Below are 24,310 nucleotides of genomic sequence, written 5' to 3'. Positions count from 1 at the left end.
AGCCACATTTAATTGTACTTCCTTTATGACTGGATACTACTCTTGGGGGCTAATTTTCACGGCCTCTCACCCAGCAGGATCGGGACAGTGGTGAACTGAAAATGGCAGTGCACCACTTACTGCCCTGTTCCCACTGCCCCTATGGCCGCCATCATTTTTGTTGGAGCCAGAAGATAATATTATAGTTTAAACTTTTGGGAGAGCAAAAAACAATAACTGAAACCAACCTCAGGCCTCCGGTCAGCAGGGGTTTAGAGCCAGGCCCGTCTGCCACCTTTTTCTGGGTACCCCTACATTTGGGCACTCAGCAGGTATTACCATTGGGAAATGAGCTGGGAGGCTGGGAACACTCTCTTCCACCTGGTACAATCTGATCTGTGCTTTCTGCAGGTGAAGACCAGACTCCGTCCTCCTGAGGAAAGCTCTGGGAAACCTACGGTAGCATTAATGTGATCCTGGTCTCCGCTCCTTTCTCCTGACCCTTGCAACCCAATAATACTCAGTTCCCAGGTGCGAGGGCCATGAAAATCAGTCCTAATATTTTTTCTTTCTCATTAGGTGAAGGATTTTAGTGCTGGAGAAGTGAACACTTTCCCCATTGTAGGTACTCAGTGTCGGCATCAAGCATTCCTAGGTCAGGTGCAGCACAGCCAGCTGCAGATTAAAACTCTCTACAGACAATATGGCTTAGTCCCAACCTCAGAAAAGAACCCGTTAATACAGCATTTTCCGGTTCCTACACTGGATATTTTTGGGACCTGTCGGAGTAAGATTGCTATTTTATTGCCAATCTAGGGGTAGTTTTCTGCTCTGAGTTCATGCCTACTATGGAGTAATATTGTGAGAGTCCACTCCTGATATGGAGCCTCTCTAGCAACGAGCACGGGTTGGAATCAGGGCTACAATGTTATAGCCCTACCTCTGCTGCTGTGCTTGCTGCTAGTGGGGCCCTGTGAGTTCCGTTCAAACCACTCAAGCTCATTTCAAGAAGGAAAAAGAAAGATTTGGATTTCTATAACGCCCTTCACGACCTCGGGACATCCCAAAGCGCTTTACAGCCAATTAAGTGCTTTTTGAAGTGTAGTCACTGTTGTAATGTAGGATACACGACCGCCAATTTGTGCACAGCAAGGTCCCATAAACAGCAATGAAATAATGACCAGATCATCTGTTTTAGTGATGTTGGTTTAGGGGTAAATATTAGCCAGGTCACCAGGAGAACTCCCTTGCTCTTCTTCGAAATGGTGCTGTGGAATCTTTTCCGTCCACCTGAGAGGAAAGACGGGGCCTTGGTTTAACGTCTCATCCGAAAGACTACACCTCCGACACTGCAGCATTCCCTCAGTACTGCACTGGAGTGTGAGCCTAGATTTTGTGCTCAAATCAGTGGAGTGGGGCTTGAAACCACAACCTTCTGACTCAGAGGCAAGAATACTACCTCTGAGCCATGCTGACAAAGGAAACTATCACCCCATCAGTATGTGTTAGAATCAAATCCCCAGGACCCAGAGATAGAAGGCAGCATCCATCATCCACTCCCTCAGAAAGACAATTTATATTTTGTTCAGAAAAAAATAGCTGCTGATAGATAATTCTAAATTAAACCACTTTGTTGGCTGACTGATGTGGAAAACTGCTAATGGACCATTTACATCATGCTCATTACAGCTTTTTTGACAAGCCCCATCAAGTCACTCTTATGCTAAAGTATTTCATACTCATATGCAATGGAAACTGCAGGTATAGCACAATGCAATTTTTGATCTGTGTTTTGTCCACAAGGGGTGTGTTAATTTAGACCAAAATAAAAGGAACTATTTGAGTATAAGTGGCATCTTGACACAGCTCTCCAAAAGCATCATGAAGCCGAAGGCTTGTGGAACAGTATAAATGACCTTTACTGGTTCCAGTGGGAATCAAAATAAGGTGACTTAAGTGAGATTTGCAACCAGGGAAGTACGATGACAACCGAGAAACAGAAAATCGAGGTCTAGGGAGGACAGCTTCAAAGCTGAGTTTAAGCTTTGAGTCTTAACGTCAAGGCTTCAAGGCATTGTCATACCTTACATATCTTAGAAAATGTCTTTGGAGGCCATTTTAAGCAGAACAGGAATAAATCCTGTACAGAGGAGCAGCTCCACAGATCCAGAAGAACAGGATTTAAAAAAAATTTTAAATAAAAATTTTAAAAATCTCTATCAATTTACTTCCTGTAGAAATGAGACTCCACCATTTAAATTGTTCCCTTTCTAAACGAGAGAGGTTGATTGGCATTGCAGGAACATAAATCTCCTCATTGAATAGGTACTTATGCTGTTAAGTAGAAGCCCTCTCTACGGCGAGTTTAATTGGCAATTAATGCGCAAATGCAGCAACTTCATGAAACTCACGGGGAGGTTGTGGGCGAGCTGCTGTTTTTGGGAGGTTAACGGCGGAATGGCGCAAATCGCCAATTGTGGCAATTCGCAATTCACGGGATGTCTCTACCTCGCCACAAGTTGCAAGGATGATTTACACATTAATAACGGCGACGCCATTAAACTCGCCATCATTTTGGCAGCAATATCTGGGTCGTGCTTGCATTTGAAAGGGCAACAAGACTGATCTTAAATGTAAAGAGGATGAGTTATGAGAAATGATCAGAGGAACTCAAGATTTCTGGGTCTAGAAAGAAGTTTAAAGGGGATCGCTTTGATGTATATAATATATTAACTGGTATAAGTAAGAAAATGAAACATGATACTTCAAAACATGCCAAGAAAGTAGGACAGAGGACATAAATGGAAATCAGTGAACAAATATTGAGAAAAACTGTACTGAAAAAAAAGTGAAAAAAGTTTGGAATAAACTGTCAAGCAAAGTAACAGGCAAAACATTGAGGTTATTAAAAATTCAGGTGGAAGTCATGATGGGAGAGTTAATGCACTGTAGGAATGCGCCTTGGTAGGTCAAATGACCTTTCCTCATCCCTGAATTTTGTTATGTTCTTATACCACCTGACACAGCATGGAACTGCTTCCTCATCGCTTGCAGGTTCCTTGGTTGATGGAGATAATGTTCAACTGGTTCATTATTTAATTCACAGCATGCTTTCTGGAATGTGGAATGGGAGACATGCTCCTGTGCTGAACATCATTACTCCCCTGTACATTACCCTCCTGTATGATGCAGAATCTGTCTGTGCCTAAAATGGAACTTTCATTTGTAGATGTGCGTGTGTGTATGTAGGTGGATCTGTAGGGAGAGTCAATATCTAAGCCAGTTTCTTCAGCTTAGCAATTCATCTTGCTTCAATTATTTAAAACAAATAACATGAGTAACTTTTTACAAGTCCCTGTGAACTGTACAGACAAGATAATTAAAGGAGGTAAATTAATTTGAGAAAATAGGGTAGATTTCCTGAGTTGTTGCCTGTGTTGGGGTCTCTCCCTATCACCAGTGAGAGTTGGAAAATCAATGGGTGGAAAATCATGGGCAATACAGCTACAAGTTTCCTGTATGAGTTGGCAAGAATTTGAAGTATTTTATCCTAATTGGTTATCTTTATAAAGTAAAAATGGGATAGGAAATCCTGTTTTCTCTTCACTATAATGTTAATTTTCTTTATTTGTGTCTTCTTTACTTAGAAAGGATATTGTTGGTTGGAAGACAATAATCAGTTAATATACAATTGGCATAGTCCCAGATGAAAATCTTTGTAAGTGTAAGTATACTTACTCCTGTTATATGAAGTAATACTCCTCCTTGTTGCCTCTCCTTATTGGTAAAAAGATCATCTGGAAATTCGTGGATAGCTGTAATGGAACAACATGCATTAATGGCTGTAAAGGATACTAAGAAGTGGTCTTATTATTGTGCATACTACAGCACACTACAAAAACAGGACTAAAATATCAGATAATATATTTGTTCAATAAACAATAGCACAAGATGAAACATGTCAACAACATCTGTTCAGAACAACCTTCAGTAAATTAGAACAAATAACCTTTATTGAGAACATGATGGGTTTTTGTTTAGTGTAGCTTATGTTTTCATTAACTTAACTGTTTGTTATGACTGTCCTCTTGTGTATAATCGAGGCCACAACTGAAATCATTTAAGCTTTCATAGAAACTACACACCATTTTTCCATTTAGAATTTAAGAACTGTGAGAAGATAAGGCCTTTCAATTCATCTTTTGTTCAGATCCATCTGGGACTGATTCAGAATATTTTTATTTCCCTTCCTGCCTTAGTCCCAAGTCAGTATCCCTCTACATACCACTGAATCAGGAATTTGTCCACCTTTTTGAGTGTTTCAATCAATGCACTAATGCTAGTGGCAGCCCCTTCTATAGGTGAACAATTTTAAGTGTGAAGCAGCTATACGTTTTGTTTGGAAGATGATTTTGTTCGTTTTTAGTCAAGCGTTCTAATCATCTGCCAGCTCATGGCATAGAATTTCTACATCTCAAACCACTAATTTTTGTTGATACATGCCAAGTTTCCATCTTTCACGTAGATAGTTGGTGCTTTGGGGTCAGTAACCCATTGTCCGCATTTGTGAATGAAAATCAACGCCACTCCCAGTTCCTACCTGCTCCAGAGGTTGGAACTCTGCCTCACGCTGTGGGTAGGGGTTCATACAATAACTTTGTGAAATCAGGAAATTCCTGCCAACTGGATGCAGCAGAGTTCCATTCCCTGGGGCATCAGTAGCATCAGGTGGAAGCTGTAACGATAGCGTCACAAGTCAATCTGCGATGGCGTTGCACACAGGAAGTCAAGACCAAGACAACAGTTTTCAGGTGAACCAAGGTTCAAGGACAGGGGATAATTGGACCAAAACACAAAGAATATAATTCAGCCCCCATTTAAGTCATTCATACTGTCCTTTTTTCTATATTTCCATTATAAATGTGACTTAGCAATTTATAATGGAAACTGCTTATCAAAACTTCAGCACCTCCACTGGGGAAAAGGTGTAGTTACAGCGTGCCAAGTTTACATAGGCAGTTGCCATTATAAATATGGACACAAGAATTTATAATGGAAAAAAGTGACAGAACTGTGCACAGACATAAGATTTTTAATATATTATAGATATTATTAAATAGAACTACAGGCACTTAGGGCACCAAGCCATATGTGCAGAGAAAGGTTTTTTCCTAATTTTACAAAGCTACTTCTGCTTAATTAGGGTACAAAATAAGGTAACAGTCAATACCCATTCATGCTGGTAATTGTTTCTGATGGAACAGCTGTAAAATTCTTTATAGTGCTATTTCTAATGTTTTTTAACCTACAAAACTAAGTTTACCTGCTCCTGGCAATGAAGCTTCAAAATTACATTGTTTATAATCAAACTGCTCTGCAACGTTCGAGAACAATCAAAATAAATATAAGGACAGATAGAGATAATCAAATGGATCCTGAACTGCTAGACCTCTGGAAATATAACAAGGAAAACAATTGATCAAAGATTAATATAGGTCATAGAGTCAGATAGTGTTCTAAAGTTTTGATGAATTTGTCTTTAGAGCACAGAGAATTGTTACAAAACCTTTCCTTAGTAGGTAGTACAGGCTGGGTAGAGTCAAGGAAAGAACAGATTGTACATGGTCTGTGGAAGGAATTGGCTTGATAGCCAAATGGACTTTTCTCATTCCTTGCTTTCTTATGCTGTTATGAGAATTCCCCATTGACTAGAATGCAAAGCACTTTTAGTGAGGCAAGTTCAGTGATACCACCGGTAATGCAATTATGTCATCAGTTGCTTCTTCAAATTTTTTTAAACCTTTTAATATAAGCAGACATAAAAAGAACGGTATTGCAAATGTTGTACTGTAGGAGTAACAGCCCCTGATCCTGAGTGAACTTTCCCAGCAACCCATGTGGCTGAACGTTTGCAGAATTCTCAGACAGACTATTCCCAGCTAATCCAGAACGCAGTCTGCCTGAAAACACGTCAATTAAGTCAGAATGTCCTTTCCAAATGGTGTTCTGGTTATGTTTTGATGAGAATGCCATCTTCTGTGGCTTTTAGTTTTTAAATGATAATTTCACAAAGTAGATGGAACTCCCTCCTCTTGCGCTCTCAAAAATGTATGTGGGAAGTTGGGCTGAAAAGCCATACATCTCACACTAGGCCCCTCAGTCAACAGCCTAGTATGACAAGTCTCATGTAATATTGTCTGAACCTAGTTGTATCATGCGTGAGCCTAGGCAGTGAGTGTTGTCAAGCTAATTGGTCATGAAGAGCATCTCAGCTGATCTGATACTATTCTCACCTGATGCGTACATTTTCCAGCAGAATCCATTGGTAAGCAATCAGGAGCAGGAACCCTGTTTTATTTCCCTAACCCAGGTCCGTTGAGGCCAAGTGTTTTCCCCAGCTACTGCTCTGACTGCGATCACCTAACCAATCCTAAGTTGGGAATTGGCCCTAACAACATTTGGGGCATTGAGGAAGCCTGTAAATAAAATTCAATTGTAGTTGTGGATAGCCTCTGTAGTCTTTGTATTTTTTGTCAAATAAGAAAAGTAAAGCTCATTTTAAAGTGACAAAGAAGCTATTTGGATGATAATTAGACAGTGTAGCTCCTTTAATTGTTCAAGGGTGCATTTATCTGATTCTCTCCCCCTCCTCTACTGATGCCAGTAACTCCTGCTGAGATATATTCCAAAAAGTACATCCAGTATCTTGCCCAAACCTTCATTCTTCACATGTGAGTGTAGGCAAGGAGTTTTGGTAAGCTATTCAAACCAAGAAGGCCTCACGGGTCAGCTCAATTCTGTCCTCACCTGACATCCACACACCTAGAATTTCCACAAGTCCATCCCACTAAGGCCAAACGCCCCCACTGCTGCCCCAGCTATGATTAGCTAACTCAGTCTAGAACAGGGATCAAACCTGGAACCTTCTTAGTCCCTACAGCTCAGTAATGCACTGAATTTACATACTGAGCCACTGGAGGAGCCCCTGGTTTCTAAAACTGAATTAAGAAATACTTAGATTAATTTTGTACCTATTTTCAAATGATTATACACTCACTTATACACTACTACTGTTCCTTAATTTTTTAAATCATTGAGTTGTTAATTTGATATGCAGGAAAACATTTTACACAAAGACTTTAATTTATTTTGTCCAGAATTCATGATAGACAAAACTGTTCATTGGAAATCTGAAGATTGTGAGATCATTCTCGTTCCATGATTCACAGTATTAGTTAAAAGACAAAGGCAAGAGTGGCACAACTAAAGCACCTGGATGGTTTGGACAATGTTAGAAAGTAGCCATTTTGTTGGTCAATATAGACTATTGAAAACAATCAGACCCACATGCCATTTGGTATTGCTCAATTTTATTCTCAGATATGCTACATTGAGCTAAGTCCGTGATAGTCATAGAAACATAGAAACATAGAAAATAGGAGCAGGAGTAGGCCATTCGGCCCTTCAGGCCTGCTCCGCCATTCAATATGATCATGGCTGATCCTCTATCTCAATACCATATTCCCGCTCTCTCCCCATACCCATTGATGCCTTTTGTGTCTAGATATGGTACATGTGTCATGGTACAGCCCTGGGGCCATTTGCATTCCACCTTTCCCTTCATATGTGGCCCTTGGCTGACTTGCTGCCCTATATGGCTCTAAGTCTCCATTCACAGCATGGTTTGCAATAGGATGTCAACCAAACTGGTATTTAGTATTTTTCTATCTCTTTTTCTTGCTCTCTTGCAAGAGAAAGCAAGGAACTGCTTTAAAGGACGAGGGTCGTCCCAGTTTTTAGCAAGTGAAAGTGCCCCAGTAAAGTAGGACTACTTAATAGCACTATTGATCCTGTAGTCACATATCAAGGGTTATCAGCAAGCTCGTTATTTCAACAACAGCCCTGAATTTCCTCAGACTTTCTGCTGTTGCACAGCCATAAGTTCATTGGAAGTGCTGCAGAAACCCCGTTTACATTCAAGCCCAACAGGTCCATTCTCCCTTTTCCGTACTGCCAAGTCCAATAACATCTCCTATTGAATTCTCAGAATAATGTCATTAGAAAAAAAAAATTCACAGAAATAGAATGCAAGCAAAAGTATGTAGAAATGAACAACAACCCTTCTTGTATTTAAAAGTTGAACTGATGCTGAGTCTCCTTTTCAGAAAATTTTATGAAATTGACTGGAGTATTTTAATGATATTCTGATTGATAATGGTTTGAACAGCAAGCCTAGCTAGGTCAAGAGAAAGAAAGGGATGCTTAATTTATGTGACAAATAGAACATTTTCCTACGCTCGTCAAACTCTGCAATGCGCAAAAAATAGGGCAGTTAAACCTGCAGGGAGACTGTAAACTACTAATTCCACTTATAGGCATGAACAGTGATCATTTGGACTTGAACCACTTTTCACACAATGACCTCCGTTTATTTGACATGGAAAATCAAAGGTAAAGGCAATGCGTTTCCCACTGCAACATCTAATCCTTTGAATATTCCTTCTGCCGATTGACCCATTAAGGGCCAAACTACTGAAAAGAGGTCTAATGATTTAAAAAAAACCCAGAAATTTTTTAAAAATTAAAAGCCGATCTTGCCGAGAAAAGATAACCATGCACTTGGAAGACTAGGCAGGACGAGCAGGATGGAGGAGGGATGGAAACTCTACAGGCACTGACCTTTGAGAAGATCATACACAAAGTCAAAATCAATTGAAGTACCACAGGCACATCAGCTTTATTTTCCACAGAAATAGTTGAATGCTGAAGTCTTAATGACATTTGACATAGCAACTTCAAGGGATTATGAATAAACAAGAACTTTTCAGACTACTCACCAGCACCTTTACAGAATACATTAACTGGGCTACCAACACTTGGCCAGAAGTTGGAGTTTTTCGACATGAGGTTAAAATTTGATAAGTGGAAGGCCTCATAGATACCTGACATAAATTTGTTATTTTTGTGTTATCTACACAAACACTAAAAACAAATTTACAATCTTGCACAAGTCAACCAAAATGGCTAAAGGTGATGACTAATAGCTTTCATTGAATCCTACAGCACAGAAAGAGATCATTCGGCCCATCGTGCCTGTGCCAACTCTTTGAAAAAGCTATCCAATTAGTCCCATTCCCCCGCTCTTTCCCCATAGCCCTCCAATTTTTCTTTTTCAAGTATAAATCCAATTCCCTTTTGAAAGTTACGATTGAATCTGCTTCCACCACCCTTTCAGGCAGTGCATTCCAGATCATCATAACTCGCTGCATAAAAAAAACCTCTCATCTCCATTCTGGTTCTTTTGACAATTATCTTAACTCTGTGCCCTCTGTTTACTGACCCAACCACCAGTGGAAACAATTTCTCCTTATTTACTCTATCAAAATCCTTTATAATTTTGAACACCTCTATTAAACCCCACCCCCAACCCTTTATCTTCCCTGCACTAAGGAGAACAATCCCAGCTTCTCTGGTCTCTCCACATGCAGAATAGAAAATATGCTTTATATGAGATCCCAGGATGAGTGCTTTCTCCATTCAACATGCATAAATAATAGCTAGGTTATCAAATATTATCACTTTCTTGCTGTTCAGATCTATCGTTTTGAGTTATGCCCAAAAAGTGATAGTTAAAAATACCAAGGCATATCTTCTATTCTACATGATTAATGGTGCCAACCTGCAACAGGCAAGCAGGGGCTGTGAAAACAAGCTGAGATCCATATTGATGTCCAGCCTGAAGAGCTCTCACATAAAATATGCAAGATCTTCATTTAAATATTACAATGTGTTAAACTATATTTAAATTAAGCACAGTGTGATTTCCTATCTGATTAGCATGGGACTGCACTGAGCTATCTATTTGCCCATGTGCAGTGAGCATAACATAAGCTCAGCATGCAAGGGAGCTCTTAATGTACTTTTTAGTGCTGTTTTTTGCTTTTTTTGGTCCTGAAGTTCATTTTTAGATTTTGTTTAGTATCACAACATTTCAAAATGTTTATGTCCAAATGAAAAGTTGAATATCTGAAAAATCATAAGAAAGACTACCATAAGTTGAAGCATTTACAAGTCTTCAGCAATGCAGGAAGAATTGAGGGGACATATAAAGCGATTCTTACAGTACAAGAGTGCACAGGAGCTCTGGGAGCTATGAGGCATCTAAGTACAAACTGTACAGTCCCATGGTGGTCACTAACTCAAGTTAAAATTAATGATGGGAGTTAGTTTTACAGCAGACTAAATACTAAATATTTCATTGCCAAAATGGTGCAAAATGATTGAAGGCATGACAGGGAGATCAGCAAGTACCAGTGCCAGATTGCCTGCACCCATTGTTTTATCACCAACCACATCTCCAGGCCCTGAAAACCAACCTGGCAATGACCAAGAACAACTGCCTCAGCAAGATCCTGGGAGAGAGTTTCAGAGCTCTGACATCTGCGGTAAAGATATCTTGTAGTCAACATGCACCAGAGGGATGGCACTGCCATTGGCAGTCAAGATCACCAACACCCTAAACTTTACTGCCTCCACCTCCTTTAAGGCTAGCATAGGGACCTTCTGCAGTAGCAGTCAATATGCTGTCCACACGTGGCAGACAGGTGACTGATGCATCAGTCTGCATGACCAACATTTTCATCTCTTTTCCCACTGAATAACACCAGGAGTATGACACGACTGCTCAATTTCACCACATTGCTGCTTTTGCAAAGTGATGGACAGTGAGTGTGGAGGGGGGTCCATGGGAAGCATCGTGGTTGGCTCACACATGGCCATCCAAGAAGCAAGATCCTGCTCCTCTTCTACCGCCTTGCTCCTTCTCACCTATGCACTGTGATTCAGCTGATGAAGCTCACTTGCCGCTGATGCTTGCAAACATTGGTGATAGGGGTGCAGGGTGTTGTGAGGTAGTGTCTTGTTCTGGGCCAGTGGCAGCACTGGCATGGCTGTCCTACCAGACCAACAGTGACAGAAAAAGAACGAATGCTAGAATGCTAGCTACCAGATGCAGCTTCAAACAGAGCTTGCATTACAGCATAATAGTTGTATATGATGGCTGTATGGCTGTGTGTATATCTGTGTGGGAGTGAGGGACAGTAGAACAAGACAGAAAATCTGGATGGTACTAGCTCTATGTTTAGGAGAGGCCTGATGCCTCACCTTCCTCCTGATGCTCTTCAATACAAGGATGTCGGGGATGGCCTTCTTCACTGGAGTTAAGGGTTTGTAATTTCTCAACTCTCTTCCAGTTAGAATCATAGAAAGTTACTGCACAGAAGGAGGCCATTCGGCCCATCATGTCCCTGCCGGCTGAAAAAGAGCTATCCAGTTTAATCCCACTTTCCAGCACTTGGTCTGTAGCCCTCTAGGTCACGGCACTTCAGATGCACATCCAAGTACTTTTTAAATGAGTTGACGGTTTCTACCTCTTCCACTCTCTCAGACAGTGAGTTCCAGACCCCCACCACCCTCTGGGTGAAAACATTTCTCCTCAGCTCCCCTCTAATCCTTCTACCAATTACTTTACATCTATGCCCCCTGGTCACTGACCCCTCTGCTAATAGAAATAGGTCCTTCCTATCCACTTTATCTCGGCCCCTCATAATTTTATACTTCTCAATCTGTTGTCTGATATTATGTGCCATCTTGTCATGCAAGCAGAGGGGTAAATCTTGAGATCTTGCAAGTTGAAGGAGCACATATACAGCAACAGGCACGTGTCTAATCTGCAGCCCATCCTGGGTGTCAGTAAGTGATCATGCATCATGTAACTAGATTGTGTTATAATTAATTTATGTGTGAAGCCCTTTGAACGTGTGAGTGTGCCAAAGCTTTCAATTATAATTTTCAGCTTGAGTGAGTGCCCTGCTGCAATATGGTTTTTCATGATAAGCAATAATAGAGGACTTGGCATGGGCAAGCAGTAAATGTGGAACAGGTTAACAGGCAACACTTAGGTGTCGGCCTTGGCTCAGTGGCAATAGTCTCGCCTGAGTCAGAGGGTTGTGAGTTTCAAGCTTCACAAGGACTCAAGCACATAATCTAGGTGATACCAGTGCAATTCTGAGGGATTTTGATTCAGATCATAAAATTTCAATTAAACATTCATTCCTGTTATGAAAATATTCAGGACATTGGGGGAATGGGGGGGTGCGTGGTTTGAAACTAATATGGGGCAGAATCTAATATGAAATGTATTACAGCCATTTTCCGTTAGCCTTTCAACATAACAAATAAGGTGTATAATTTCTTCACTGCATGATATTCATAAAGTAATAACTACAATGGCCTTTTTTGTATGCATTATGGACAGCATCTTCTCCCTATTGGGTTCTTAAGTTGCTATTTCATCATAAACTTTAAAAACGCTTCCAGGTGGAAATTTTGCGAAGCATTCAAAATAGGATTTATTCATTAACCTTTACATTATAAAGCAATTAACTGATCAAAAGGAAATCACAAAAGGCAACTAGAAGTAACTCTTAATTTGCGTTATATGATTATAAGGGGCAACACAAAATTACCTAAATCACTGCAGATGTAAGAGGTGAAGTTGTTTGAGATGTTGATTAGTGCAGACGCTCATCCATGCTCCATTAAACCAACATGGAGAGAACTATTTCCCTGGGCTCCCAACCTACAGTTGGCCTCTAATTGCCATCAGTCTAGAAGAGAATGCTGGAGCACTTTGCGTTTACTGGGCTGCAACTCGACTGAATTAGTAAATAATCAATATCCATTAAATGAAACCCCTACAAATACTTTACAGGCAGTTACAAATATTCACTGTTAAAACCCAGAGAAAACAACACAGATTAAACAACAGTTAAAGTGAAATGAATTAAAAGTGCTTTGCAACTCTCACCTTATGTTTTAGTCATTATCTAAGGAAGGATATACTTGCCTTAGAGGGGGTGCAACAAAGGTTCACTAGATTGATTCCTGGGATAAGAGGGTTGTCCTATGAGGACAGATCGAGTAGAATGGGCTTATACTCTCTGGAGTTTAGAAGAATGAGAAATGATCTCATTGAAACATATAAGATTCTGAGAGGGCTTGACAGGGTAGAGGCTGAGAGGCTGTTTCCTTTGGCTGGAGAATCTAGAACTAGGAGGCATAGTCTCAGGATAAGGAGTTGGCCATTTAGGACTGAGATGAGGAGGAATTTCTTCACTCAGAGAGTTGTGAATCTTTGGAATTCTTTACCCTAGAGGGCCGTGCATGCTGAGTCGTTGAGTATAATCAAGGCTGAGATCGATAGATTTTTGGATTCTAACGGAATCAAGGAATATGGGGATCAGGCGGGAAATTGGAGTAGTGGTTGAAGATCAGCCATGATCTTATTGAGTGGCGGAGCAGGCTTGAGGGGCCATACGGCCTACTCCTGCTCCTATTTCTTATGTTCTTTAATAACTTTTCATCTGTACATCGGTTTACATTTACATTTTGCCCTTCGTGCAGGAAAGAATCTCACAGCAATTTACAAGGCAGAGTGAAGGACACCAAGCAGGAGTTGAGAGAGGATGGGTGGGGAAGGGTCAAAGAGATGGGTTTTAAAGGGGCTTGTGAAGGAAGGGAGAGAAGAAGCAAGACAAAATGGTTTTGGGAGAGCATTCCAAAGAGCACGGGTGCAGTTGTTGAGAGATACTGGAGCAGAGAATAAACAGTAACATAGAGTTGGAGGAGTGATATATGGCTGGAAAAGATCACTGAGGTAAAGAGAGCGAGGCTATGGCTTGATATGAAGGGAAGGACAAGGATCTTGAAATCACTATGTTGGTGAAAATAGAGTCAGTGACACTTGGCAAAAACAAGCATGATGGAAGTGTAGAACTTCTAATGTGAAATGTGAGGAGGAGAGATCACTGAAGAGAGATTTTGAGAAGCAAATCTTCAAGGTGATGAAGGGCTGGATTCGGGCTTCAGCAGCATAAGGGGGAAGTAGGTGCATAAATGGGCACTATCACAGAGGTGTTAAATGCAGTCTTAGTGATATAGGTAAGAAGGACAGCTCAGAGTCAAGCAGAATAACAAAGTTGCGCCTCAGTTTCAATCTGAACAGGTAGTCGGGAAGAGCTGGAGCCAGGAGCAGGAAGACGTCAGAAAAGATGTCCACCGGGAATTTCCTTAGGGTTCTCCTAATCGGCTGTCATAATTTCAATGGATGATTGCCAGAAACCAGGGGTAGACAGGGAAACAGGGTGTCCGCTGATCTTACGCTGAAGTTACAGTGTCCAAACGGGAGAATCCCAGAGGAAATTGCTGGCAATCAAATACAGTAAACAAAGAAGTTTTTGATATCATTGAGAAGTAAGGGCGTGAATGGAATGGCAGAGAGAGAGTGAGAAAGAGAGAGAGAGAGAGACTTATCTTGCCACCCCCAAAGTAGTGCTGATCCCTGTTTTTATCGCCATTACCAGGAATATTTGAAGATTGTGATAATGTGGCAAGGGCTGCACATAGTCCCCGCAGTCTCCTCTTGCCCACTCTCCCCTCCCTTCCTTAGACATGGGACTCATTTTACTCCACCTTAGAAAGATGAAAAGCTGAGTAAATCCTGCCAGCACTCAAATGCAGGACCCACTGGCTCCTAGTGAACTGCTCAGCCAACTGAGCTAATTGGCAGCCAGAGCCAGAATAAATAGCTTTAAAAAATAAATAAATATAAAAAACCTATCTTTCCAAACCAGCACCATTAAAATTGTAAAGATTTTGTTGTAATTGGTAACTATTAGCCCAAAGGTTTAAAGGTAGTCAGTAACTGCAGGGAATTAGTTGGTGCTATCTCACATGTTTCAAAGACAGCATTCATTTGAGATACATGAGATAACATCTGTGGAGGGACTGGCTCTCCTTGCAACAGCCTTAGTAGGTAAAAATAACAATTTTCCCATCTGTGTGCTCTTCCTAGATCCCATGAGCTTCTGGCGTCATAACAGAAACGAAAGCAATGCTTCTTTATTCATCTGCTATATGGCAGGAGTACCACATCTGCAGGCTGCTGAACAGAACTGAAACACTGACATTTTCTTCATGCCACAGCTAACACACATTTCAAAAGATATTTAAATATTTTATATTTGTATTGAATCACTGGGAATCCTTATCATCCAATCATCAGACTGGCTCTGTGTCTCAAGCAGTGCTGGAGACCAGGGCCTGTGATTTTAAAATGTAAATGCAGGGACTTTCAAGATCCTGACTAGTTACATCAGAAGGCAGCTCATAGGCCACAATGGGTGATTGTTAAAGTGTCAACTGCACCTCTCCTGAGCAGAATCCAGGAGAGAGAGTCATAACAGAGTCACTCTAGGCACAAGTCTCGTGCCAGCAGTCTCATAGCCCTGCATTAACATACATGCAGAGAGTCAGATGAAAACAGCATTAACAAGCCATTTCACCTCACATTAGGTTACAATTTGTCCTTTCTTTTGCTGGCTTGTGGAAAAATGCCAACAAAATGACTTACAGAGCCTGATAATCTGTGCATCAACGATGCCACGTGAAGTTAGATCTTCATGCGTGGTAGCTTAATGACATGCAGCTGCATTGCTCAAGACTTTGAATCACTTGAAGGGGAAATTCCTGCCTTCAATAATTTTAGCAAAAAAAAGTATTCATCCCATTTTATACACGTCTATTTCTTAAAACTCATTTGTTAGGGGTATTTCATGATGGTAGATTAACACAAGTTAATATATGGGCTAGATTTACTTATCTTCTCCAGAGAACTTGACTGGGTCTGTAACTGCTGAGAATCACGGAATATCTTGGCTTTATGTGGCATTTTGCTTCCTGTTCATAATATTGCTTTCTTGAGATCTTCCCATTTATTTTAATTAGGGATTGATTATTTAAAAATCCAATGAATTAGTCTGGCTTTCGTTTACTTCAGATGCTGTAATGATCCTTGTAATTTTCTATAAATCAAATACATTTTTCCAAAATAATACATACATTTTAAAATGCTGTTTTAAAATGTATTTTTGAGAAATTTATTTTTTAATGTTCTTCCTATTCCAGAGTTCCAGTTCAGGCTTTTCCCCAATAATTTTTGTGTTTTCAGCTGGACAATTTTCATAAGCAGATGAGAGTTCTTTATTAACCAGAAGCCTGTTTTATTCCCAGCTGGATATGGGCTAGCGTAGCCCAGATTTAATAACCCTGAATTGCAGCAAATGACTTACCAGAAAATACATAGGATACCATTATATTTTCCTGCCATCCCAGAAGATGGAAAAATAAACATCACACCACTGCATACAGGTTAAGCGACATGGTCAGATTTATTTATGGATAAAATGATATACCGAAGCAAAAAGACACTGCAAAAATACTAGGTCATTCTCACACACCTTCTAGGAGTCTATTTCAGGTAGATATTGGTAGAAACCCGAGAGCAGGTCACCAATCGTGTTTTCAGCTGGGTACAGAAGAGTAAATTTTCTGACTTCACACTCCCAGAGAGCAGCCTGCCAGAAGTGAATGTGAGAAACTCAGGATGCACTATGCATGATTCTCTGACCATTTAAAATCAATGGTTTTAAAATCATGTGCACCGCATATTTGAATATCTGACATGTGCTTCTGCTGGGTGCGACTCCCCACCAGGAGCATGAAATCATAAAATTACTGCCAGAGACTCAAGAAAATGGGAAAGGAAGATAAATACCCTGAAAACAAATAAGAATAGATCAGTCCTTCACTTTCAGATTTCAATAAAAAGTAATAAGTAGTAAAGCAAAGGTGTCTTCTATATGTTTAGTTCTATGTTAAAGCACAAAACATTATTTTATCAGATATGCAACATGTTGATTGTGTGCCTGGAGATACCACCATTAGCTGCACATGGCCCAAATGGTGTCCTTTCACGCAGCTGCAATGAGGGGAAATGTTATTATTGACAATATTAGTGGGTGACCACTTAACGTGTTCGTATGACACTTCTCTGTTTGCCATTTTAATGCAAGCATTAACATATTTTAATTGGGTTAACATGTCAACAAATACCGCAAAGGAATGTCCTATGAATGTGTTAAGAATTTGCCTAATGATAACAGCAACAGTAATTTCTAAGCTCATCTTTAGTGAGACCATAAATGTGTTCTTGAAGGTTTTCTCTGGTCAGTATTTCAGGCAAAACTAAATATAACGACCAATAGAAACCTGCTTGAACACATTTACAATGCTACTATACATAGCAGCAAGATCAATTCTTCCTCCAGATGACATGCCAGAAACTTGCAGTCATTACTCTACCAGGAAGCAATGGCACATCATCCAATAGTCATTTTCAGAGAGTTAATGTGAGAAGGCAGACTTAATGGGGGAGCCACTGTCAGCATGACTTGCATGTGATATACTTGTATTTGTTTGCATATCATCCTGCTTTACACATGCACTATCCTTTTTTTTAGAAAGGGGGTCAATGAAGCTGAACCTAGTGTGATCCATATTACTGTAAGCCTTCAATTCAGTACAGTCATTCGTAAATTATATGAATTGTTTGTCTGTTTGTCAGTAATTAATTACAATAGCTAGCTGTGTTTAAAAGTAGATTCAAGGCAAACACATTCCATGAATATTTAAATTTTACATTTGAAACAGTATTGTACAATCGAAAATCACCACCATAAAAATAACAAAACCAAAACTAAGATTTGAAATTTAGGGATAGAAATTGTACCTTCTTGTGTCCGTTTTATTGGTGTAAAACGGGCGCAACGAGGCCCAATTTTGAGGATCAATGTCTTGCACCTCAAGGATGCCTGAAAAACATCCAAACAAAGTTTAGGTCAAGCGTTTTTGACAGCCGCCTAAAACAGACGTTGGGTCCCTTAAATATGAAAATGAGGGGGGGCGAACACCTATTTTAAGGCCCTCATAGATATTGGACAGCAAGGCCTGTGCTGCTCAAGATTCTTCAGTGGCTACATTGAACTAAACAGTGGCCTCGAACAAAAAGCTACTTTTGTCAAACAAAATATTTTTTAAAATCTTCCTGTGCAGCCAGGAGGAGCAGGAGTGCTCCCTGAGCCCTAAGTCATTACGATCGCACCCCCTCCCCCAATGCCCGCACCAACCCCCCTCCTAGAACTTACGTTCAAGCCACTGCCGGCGAGGCAAGCAGCCCAAATTCGTGCTGTCCAAATCCGTGAGCTGCCTGTGGAGGTGCAACAGGCGTCAGCAGCTCGTGCATAAAATGTTAATGATGCCCGAGGCCTAATTTCGGGCTGGGCTGAGGCCTCTCAGTTTTTTTTCAAAAAATATACTTTATTCATAAAATTTGCAACAATACAGTTGTCATATCACATTCCAAACGTACACATTACAGATTATACAATTTGCAAGATACATCAAGTACAGTGCAAATATGATTCCAACAAATACAGTTACACATCGTACATAATTACAGTTTATGACATTCTAGGGTGCCTCATTGCATCACAGTCAATACAGATGATTGATTACAGATTCATTACAGGTACATTACATCAATTTGAATTTTACATTCTGCCCGAGGGGGTTTTTCCCTGATTGCATCCCCTCGGTTTACAAGGGCGGGAAGGCTCTAAACAGTTGCCTTTCCCCACAGAGCATTTGCGGCAGCCGCACCCAACTTCAGTACGTCCCTGAGCACGTAGTCCAGGACCTTGGAATGTGCCAGTTTGCAACACTCGTTCGAGGACAGCTTCTTGCACTGGAAGACCAGCAAATTTCGGGCAGGCCAAACGGTGTCCTTCATCGAGTTGATGGTCTTCCAGCAGCAGTTTATGTCTGTCTCGATGTGCGTCCCCGGGAACAGCCTGTAGAGCACAGAGTCCTGTGTTACGGAACTGCTCGGGACAAACCTGAATGGATACCACTGCATCTCTCTCCAGACCTTCTTTGCAAAGGCACATTCCAGAAGGAGATGGGTGACGGTCTCGTCTCCACCGCAGCCTCCTCTGGGACAGCGCGCGGTGGCGCTGAGACTCCAGGAGTGCATGAAGGATCTGACGGGAAGGGCCCTTCTCACCACCAGCCAAGCTAGGTCTTGGTGCTTGCGATGAGGCGTTCTGCCAAATGACTTTGACAGTCTGCTCGGGGAACCAACCGACAGGATCCATCATCTCCTTATCATGCAGGGTCTTGAGGACGTTACGTGCGGACCACTTGCTGATCGCCTTGTGGCCAAAGGTGTTTTTCTGCACAAACTTTTCCACGAAGGACAGGTAGGGCGGAACGGTCCAACTGGACGGAGCGTTCCGTGGCAGCGTGGCCAGGCCCATCCTTCTCAACACCGGGGACAGGTAGAATCTCAGCACGTAGTGACACTTCGTGTTTGCGTACCGAGGGTCTATGCACAGCTTGATGCAGCCGCACACAAAGGTGGCCATCAGGATGAGGGCCACGTTGGGCATGCCTCTCCCCCGTTTCTCTGGAGATTTGTACATCATGTCCCCGCGGACACGGTCCATTTTAGATCTCCAGAAAAAGTAGAAGATGGCTCGGGTGACTGTCGCGGCGCAGGAGCGAGGTATGGGCCAGACCTGCGCCACGTACAGCAACACCGAGAGCACCTCGCACCTGATGACCAGGTTTTTGCTCATGATCGAGCGAGATCAGTGATCCCGCTCGTCCAAGTTTCTGCTTCACCTTAGCAATACGCTCCTCCCAGTTCTTGGTGCATGCCCCAGCCCCCCCAAACCAGATCCCCAGCACCTTCAGGTAATCCGATCTAACGGTGAAGGGGACAAAGGATCGGTCGGTCCAGTTCCCAAAGAACATGGCCTCGCTCTTGCTGCGATTTACCCTGGCCCCCGAGGCCAGTTCGAGCTGGTCGCAGATGCTCATCAATCTGCGGACCGACAGCTGATCCGAGCAAAAGACGGCGACGTTGTCCATGTACAGAGAGACCTTGACCTGAGTGCCTCTGCTGCCTGGGATCGTCACCCCTCTTATGCCCGCATCCCTCCTGATGGACTCGGCAAAGGGTTCGATGCAACACACGAACAAGACGGAGGAGAGAGGACAGCCCTGCCTGACTCCAGATTTGATCGGAAAACTTTCTGATTCCCACCCATTGATTGAAACTGCGCTACTGATGTTTGTGTAGAGCAGTTGGATCCAATTGTGGATTCCTTCCCCAAACCCCATTTTGGAGAGCACGTCCATCATGTACGTGTGGGATATTCTGTCAAAGGCCTTCTCCTGGTCCAGGCTGATAAGGCAGGTGTTCACCCCTTTGTCCTGTATGTAGGCAATCGTATCCCTGAGTAGCACCAGGCTATCAGAGATCTTCCTGCCGGGTACGGCGCAGGTCTGATCGGGGTGGATCACCACCTCCAGGGCTGACTTGACCCGATTGGTGATGACCTTGGACAGAATTTTGTAGTCCACGTTAAGTAGTAAGATGGATCAATTTTTGATTTCTTCCCTCTCCCCCTTCCGCTTGTAGATGAGGGTGATGATGCCTTTCCTCATGGACTCTGACATGCTGCCTGCCAGAAGCATACCCTTGTACACTTACAGCAGGTCTGGGCCTATCCAGTCCACCAGTAAGCCATTGCTTCCGGGAGTCTTATTCTTCTCGAAGGAACGGACGGCCTTTGTCAGTTCGTCCAGAGTTAGGGGGTGATCCAGACTCTCCAGCTTGCTGTCGCCTAGAATCTCCTGATAGATGACAAGAAGGACTGGGAGGCTGTCTGTGGGCTTCATGTCGTACAGTCCTGCATAAAAGGATTTGCAGATCCTCAGTATGTCGGGCTGCAAGGACATGACCGAGCCGTCCTCTTCCTTTAGGCTGTTGATCACAGAGCTCTCGTTGTGCATCTTTTGGAAGAAGAAGCGCGAGCAAGTCTCGTCCTGCTCCACGGAGCGGACTCTGGACCGGAAGATGATCTTGGAGGCCTCGGAAGCAAAGAGCAATACTTGCTGGTCCTTCACCTCTCTGAGTTCCTCCCCAACATCCTTCCCCTTGACTGCAGCAGGAGAAGATTCTGCATGCTTTTCTGGAGTTGGGACGTTTCCTCTGCCTCTCTCTCGCCTTCTGAACACCTTTGAGGATGAAGAACCTCTTGATGTTTGCCTTGATGGCTTCCCACCAGCGCACTGGGGAATCAAAGAGGGTTCTCCAACCTTTGTAATCCCTCTTCAGTTCCTCGATGTTTCCCAGGGTCAACAGTTTCACATTCAGCTTCCATATCCCCCTGCCCACTCTCTGATCGTCCTGCAGGTGACAGTCGGCCAGGAGGAGGCAGTGGTCAGAGAAGAACACCGGTGTGACCTTGGTGGATCTGACCTTGAGCATCGAGTTTTGGCTCGAAAACCAGCCCAGATAAATTGTTACCCTTTAGTGTCTTTCTGCCATTTCTCATTTGTCCTAGTTGACAAACCAAACTTGTACAAAGCAGCAAATTAATTAAATGAATGTCAGTAATAACTATTGTGAAGGATTCTAGTTTAATACGTCGCACCACTTAATGTGATCCAGTTGAACACCTCTCTCTCTCATATGGAATAATAATAAGCATAACAATCAAATCAACCTCAACAACCATCATTGGCTCTTTGACTGGAAAGGTGGAAATGCACAGCAAAAGTAATTTAAGTGGTTTCCACATTATTTAACAGTCATTTCCTTGAGGAGATTGTGAAATCTGGAGCATAATTTCTCTCTTGAATTAAGTTGTTTGCAAACCCCCTCACATTTGTATACAATGACATGACATAAATCATGTCAAAATACATCCTCCTGTCATGATGCACAGATTTTCTGGCCACCTTCCCTACCTAAACTCCTTTTACTGAAGGTGCTATCTCTTTAATGTATACCTTCAAGTCAGGGAAAGTATGGTGACTTTATTGTCCATCCTGCTTTAGTAACATATTAGTATCATTTTCCGTTCACGTGTCTAAAGATGTGTGCAGTGTGTTCAGTTTACAGGGTTTTATGGGTCGGCTTTCCATTTCCTCATAAGTCAATCCTTCTTACTCCTAATTATCCAGAAAGCTGCAAACTGTTACATTAGGCTTACCCCACATCTAAACTTTGTGATCGTATAAAACAGCGCATTTTTGAACAATTTTAATGATAAGTATTGCATCATTTTGAGGCTCAGTAGCTGCCTTTTAACATCCGAGTGAATGGGCAGTTTATCCACAAAAACTTCTGACAGATAAGCAGAAAATCCACACTTAAAGCAGTGTCCCTTTGGGAGGAGGAGGGAAGGAAATAAATAAATGTCAGAGAATCACTGGTCCTCTGCAGTCCAGTCACTTTTCCTCTACTAATTTCTAATAGGGATTCTAGTAAGGGTTTTCTGGACGTCCTTACGATTTTGATGATTTGCCATCTAACTGACCGGCCTGGTTTCAGTCAGACAGGAGACCAGCCAGGGAGAGGACGTGTTCAGGTAAGTCTTTGTTTGTATGGATGGGGGGGGGGCATAGGGGGGAGGCATGGGGGGGCATGGGTTGGCACGGGGCATAGGTCAGTCATGGTGGGCGGGATCGGGAGTCAGTCGGGAGGTGGGTGTTAGGATCGGGGGTCATTGCGAGGGTCCATGATCGGGGCTCGGGGGTGGTCCAGGATCATTGGGGTTGGGGGGGGGGGGTCGCTGCAGGTAAGCTTGTTGAGCCAGGGGGAAGCACTCCTGCTCCTCCGGGCCCACAAGCTGTGCCAGAAAGGCACTTACCTGTAAGTCTCAGGCCTTCTCGCCTCCTTTCATGAGGCGTCAAAGAGAAGGCCCGGGAATCCCGGCCCCCCGGGGTTGAAATCGGAAACCGTGGGAAAATGGAGGCCCGAAGCCTCCTTGAAAGGTTTTAAGGCCCCACCCGTCTCTTGGGAGCGGGCTGGTTGCCCGTCCTTCGTCTCGCCCCGATGAAAACCAGAAATGGACGGGTTTGAAATGGTTGAAATTTTGGATGCCCCCCCTCCCCCGCTCCCAACCCACCTGTTTTTCACTGTTAAAATCATGCCCCAAGTATCAGCAGTTGATTAACCAAAGAATCATCTACGTATAAACTATTTAAATATTCCAATATTGCAGGCTGTATTAACATTATTACAAGAATGATCAAGTGAGAGTTTCACCATAAGACTCTTTCCAATGGATGACATAAAACTTCTGCTGCCATGCATAGTGAGTGCTGATTATATGATTGGGGGGATTGGCTTGGTGGATTTACGGAGCTCAAAAGCACAAGGCATCACAATAACATCAGTTTGTACAGTCACTCTCCTTATGGCTCAGTAGATTTGCATAGCGAGTAGCTGAGTCATAGACAAGGAAGGTCATAAGTTTGATCCAGAGTTTGCGCTGAATTAGCTATTCTCAGCCAGGTAGCTGTCGGAGCACCACAATTAACCTGAGCACCTGGTTAGGGAGGTAGCATGAGTTCCTTCTCCTGATCACTATCCAGCAGCCTCTGCTGGAAGTGAGCATGTGTGAACATTGAGTGTAGACAGAATCAGGCTCCTATAGTCAAAGAGACCGCTGTCACTAACTATTAAAGGTCACACATGATGGTGGCCATTTGGGTACGGTCCAATGGATATCTTGCATAGATACGCAGACAGACAGTTTTGTGGATGTTCTCATTTTTTACTCCTGAATATTTTAAAGTTGATTAATCCTGCAACAACCATTCTGTTAGCTATTTTATTTTTGTTTTTGAAAACCCATATGTCTCTCTTGGCATCAACACTAAGGGCCCGATTTTACCAGGGGTGCGGGTTGGCAGCGGGTGGTCGGGCGGGCTCGAGGAAAACGCGCCGGCCAAATTGAGTGCGTTGCGCACGCGATCGCGGGATGATTGATGTAATTAGCCGGCAGTTACGGGTTCCGCGCTTCTCAGCTGCTTGCTGGCGGCCTGCGCATGCGCATTGACGTCTGAGCGATGGTGGCGCTCTATTTAAAGGGGCAGTCCACCAAAGCCCCTCCAGCCACAAACTACACTCCATCAAGGATGGAGGAGCACAGGGGTAAGGCTGCTCCCCGTTTCACGGACCACGCCCTCCAGGTGCTGCTGGACGGGGTCCGCATGAGGAGGGAGACGCTGTTCCCCACGGATGGAAGGAGGTGCCCTGCCAGCGCCACCAAGAGGGCATGGGAGGAGGTGGCCGCGGAGGTCACAAGCAGGGGAAACACCACCCGCACTTGGATTCAGTGCCGCAAGAGATTCAATGACCTCACCAGGTCCGGAAAAGTGAGTACACTAACGCACTCTGCATCACTCCGTCTTCCACATCACCTCAAACACCTCACAACCCCATCTCCACTGACAGCACTGCGCTCCCGCACCAATCCTCACAGCCACCCAACTATCAGCCTCACAGTGCCTG

At 42.9% G+C, this 24,310-nt stretch overlaps 1 protein-coding gene across 1 annotated transcript in view; it reads right to left on the bottom strand.

Annotated features, from left to right (window-relative positions):
- The window catches only part of LOC137326173 (sodium/potassium/calcium exchanger 4-like), a 224,129-nt gene that overhangs the window by 81,573 nt on the left and 118,246 nt on the right, over positions 1–24,310 (bottom strand). Inside the window, exon 3 of the mRNA XM_067991046.1 lies at positions 3,718–3,794. Coding sequence (XP_067847147.1) covers positions 3,718–3,794 — 77 coding nt within the window. The remainder of the gene's footprint in view (positions 1–3,717; positions 3,795–24,310) is intronic.

Source organism: Heptranchias perlo, chromosome 10 (genome assembly GCF_035084215.1).
Source record: "Heptranchias perlo isolate sHepPer1 chromosome 10, sHepPer1.hap1, whole genome shotgun sequence".
In the NCBI taxonomy this organism is placed as follows: domain Eukaryota; kingdom Metazoa; phylum Chordata; class Chondrichthyes; order Hexanchiformes; family Hexanchidae; genus Heptranchias; species Heptranchias perlo.
This window is presented reverse-complemented; position numbering and strand designations above follow the sequence as displayed.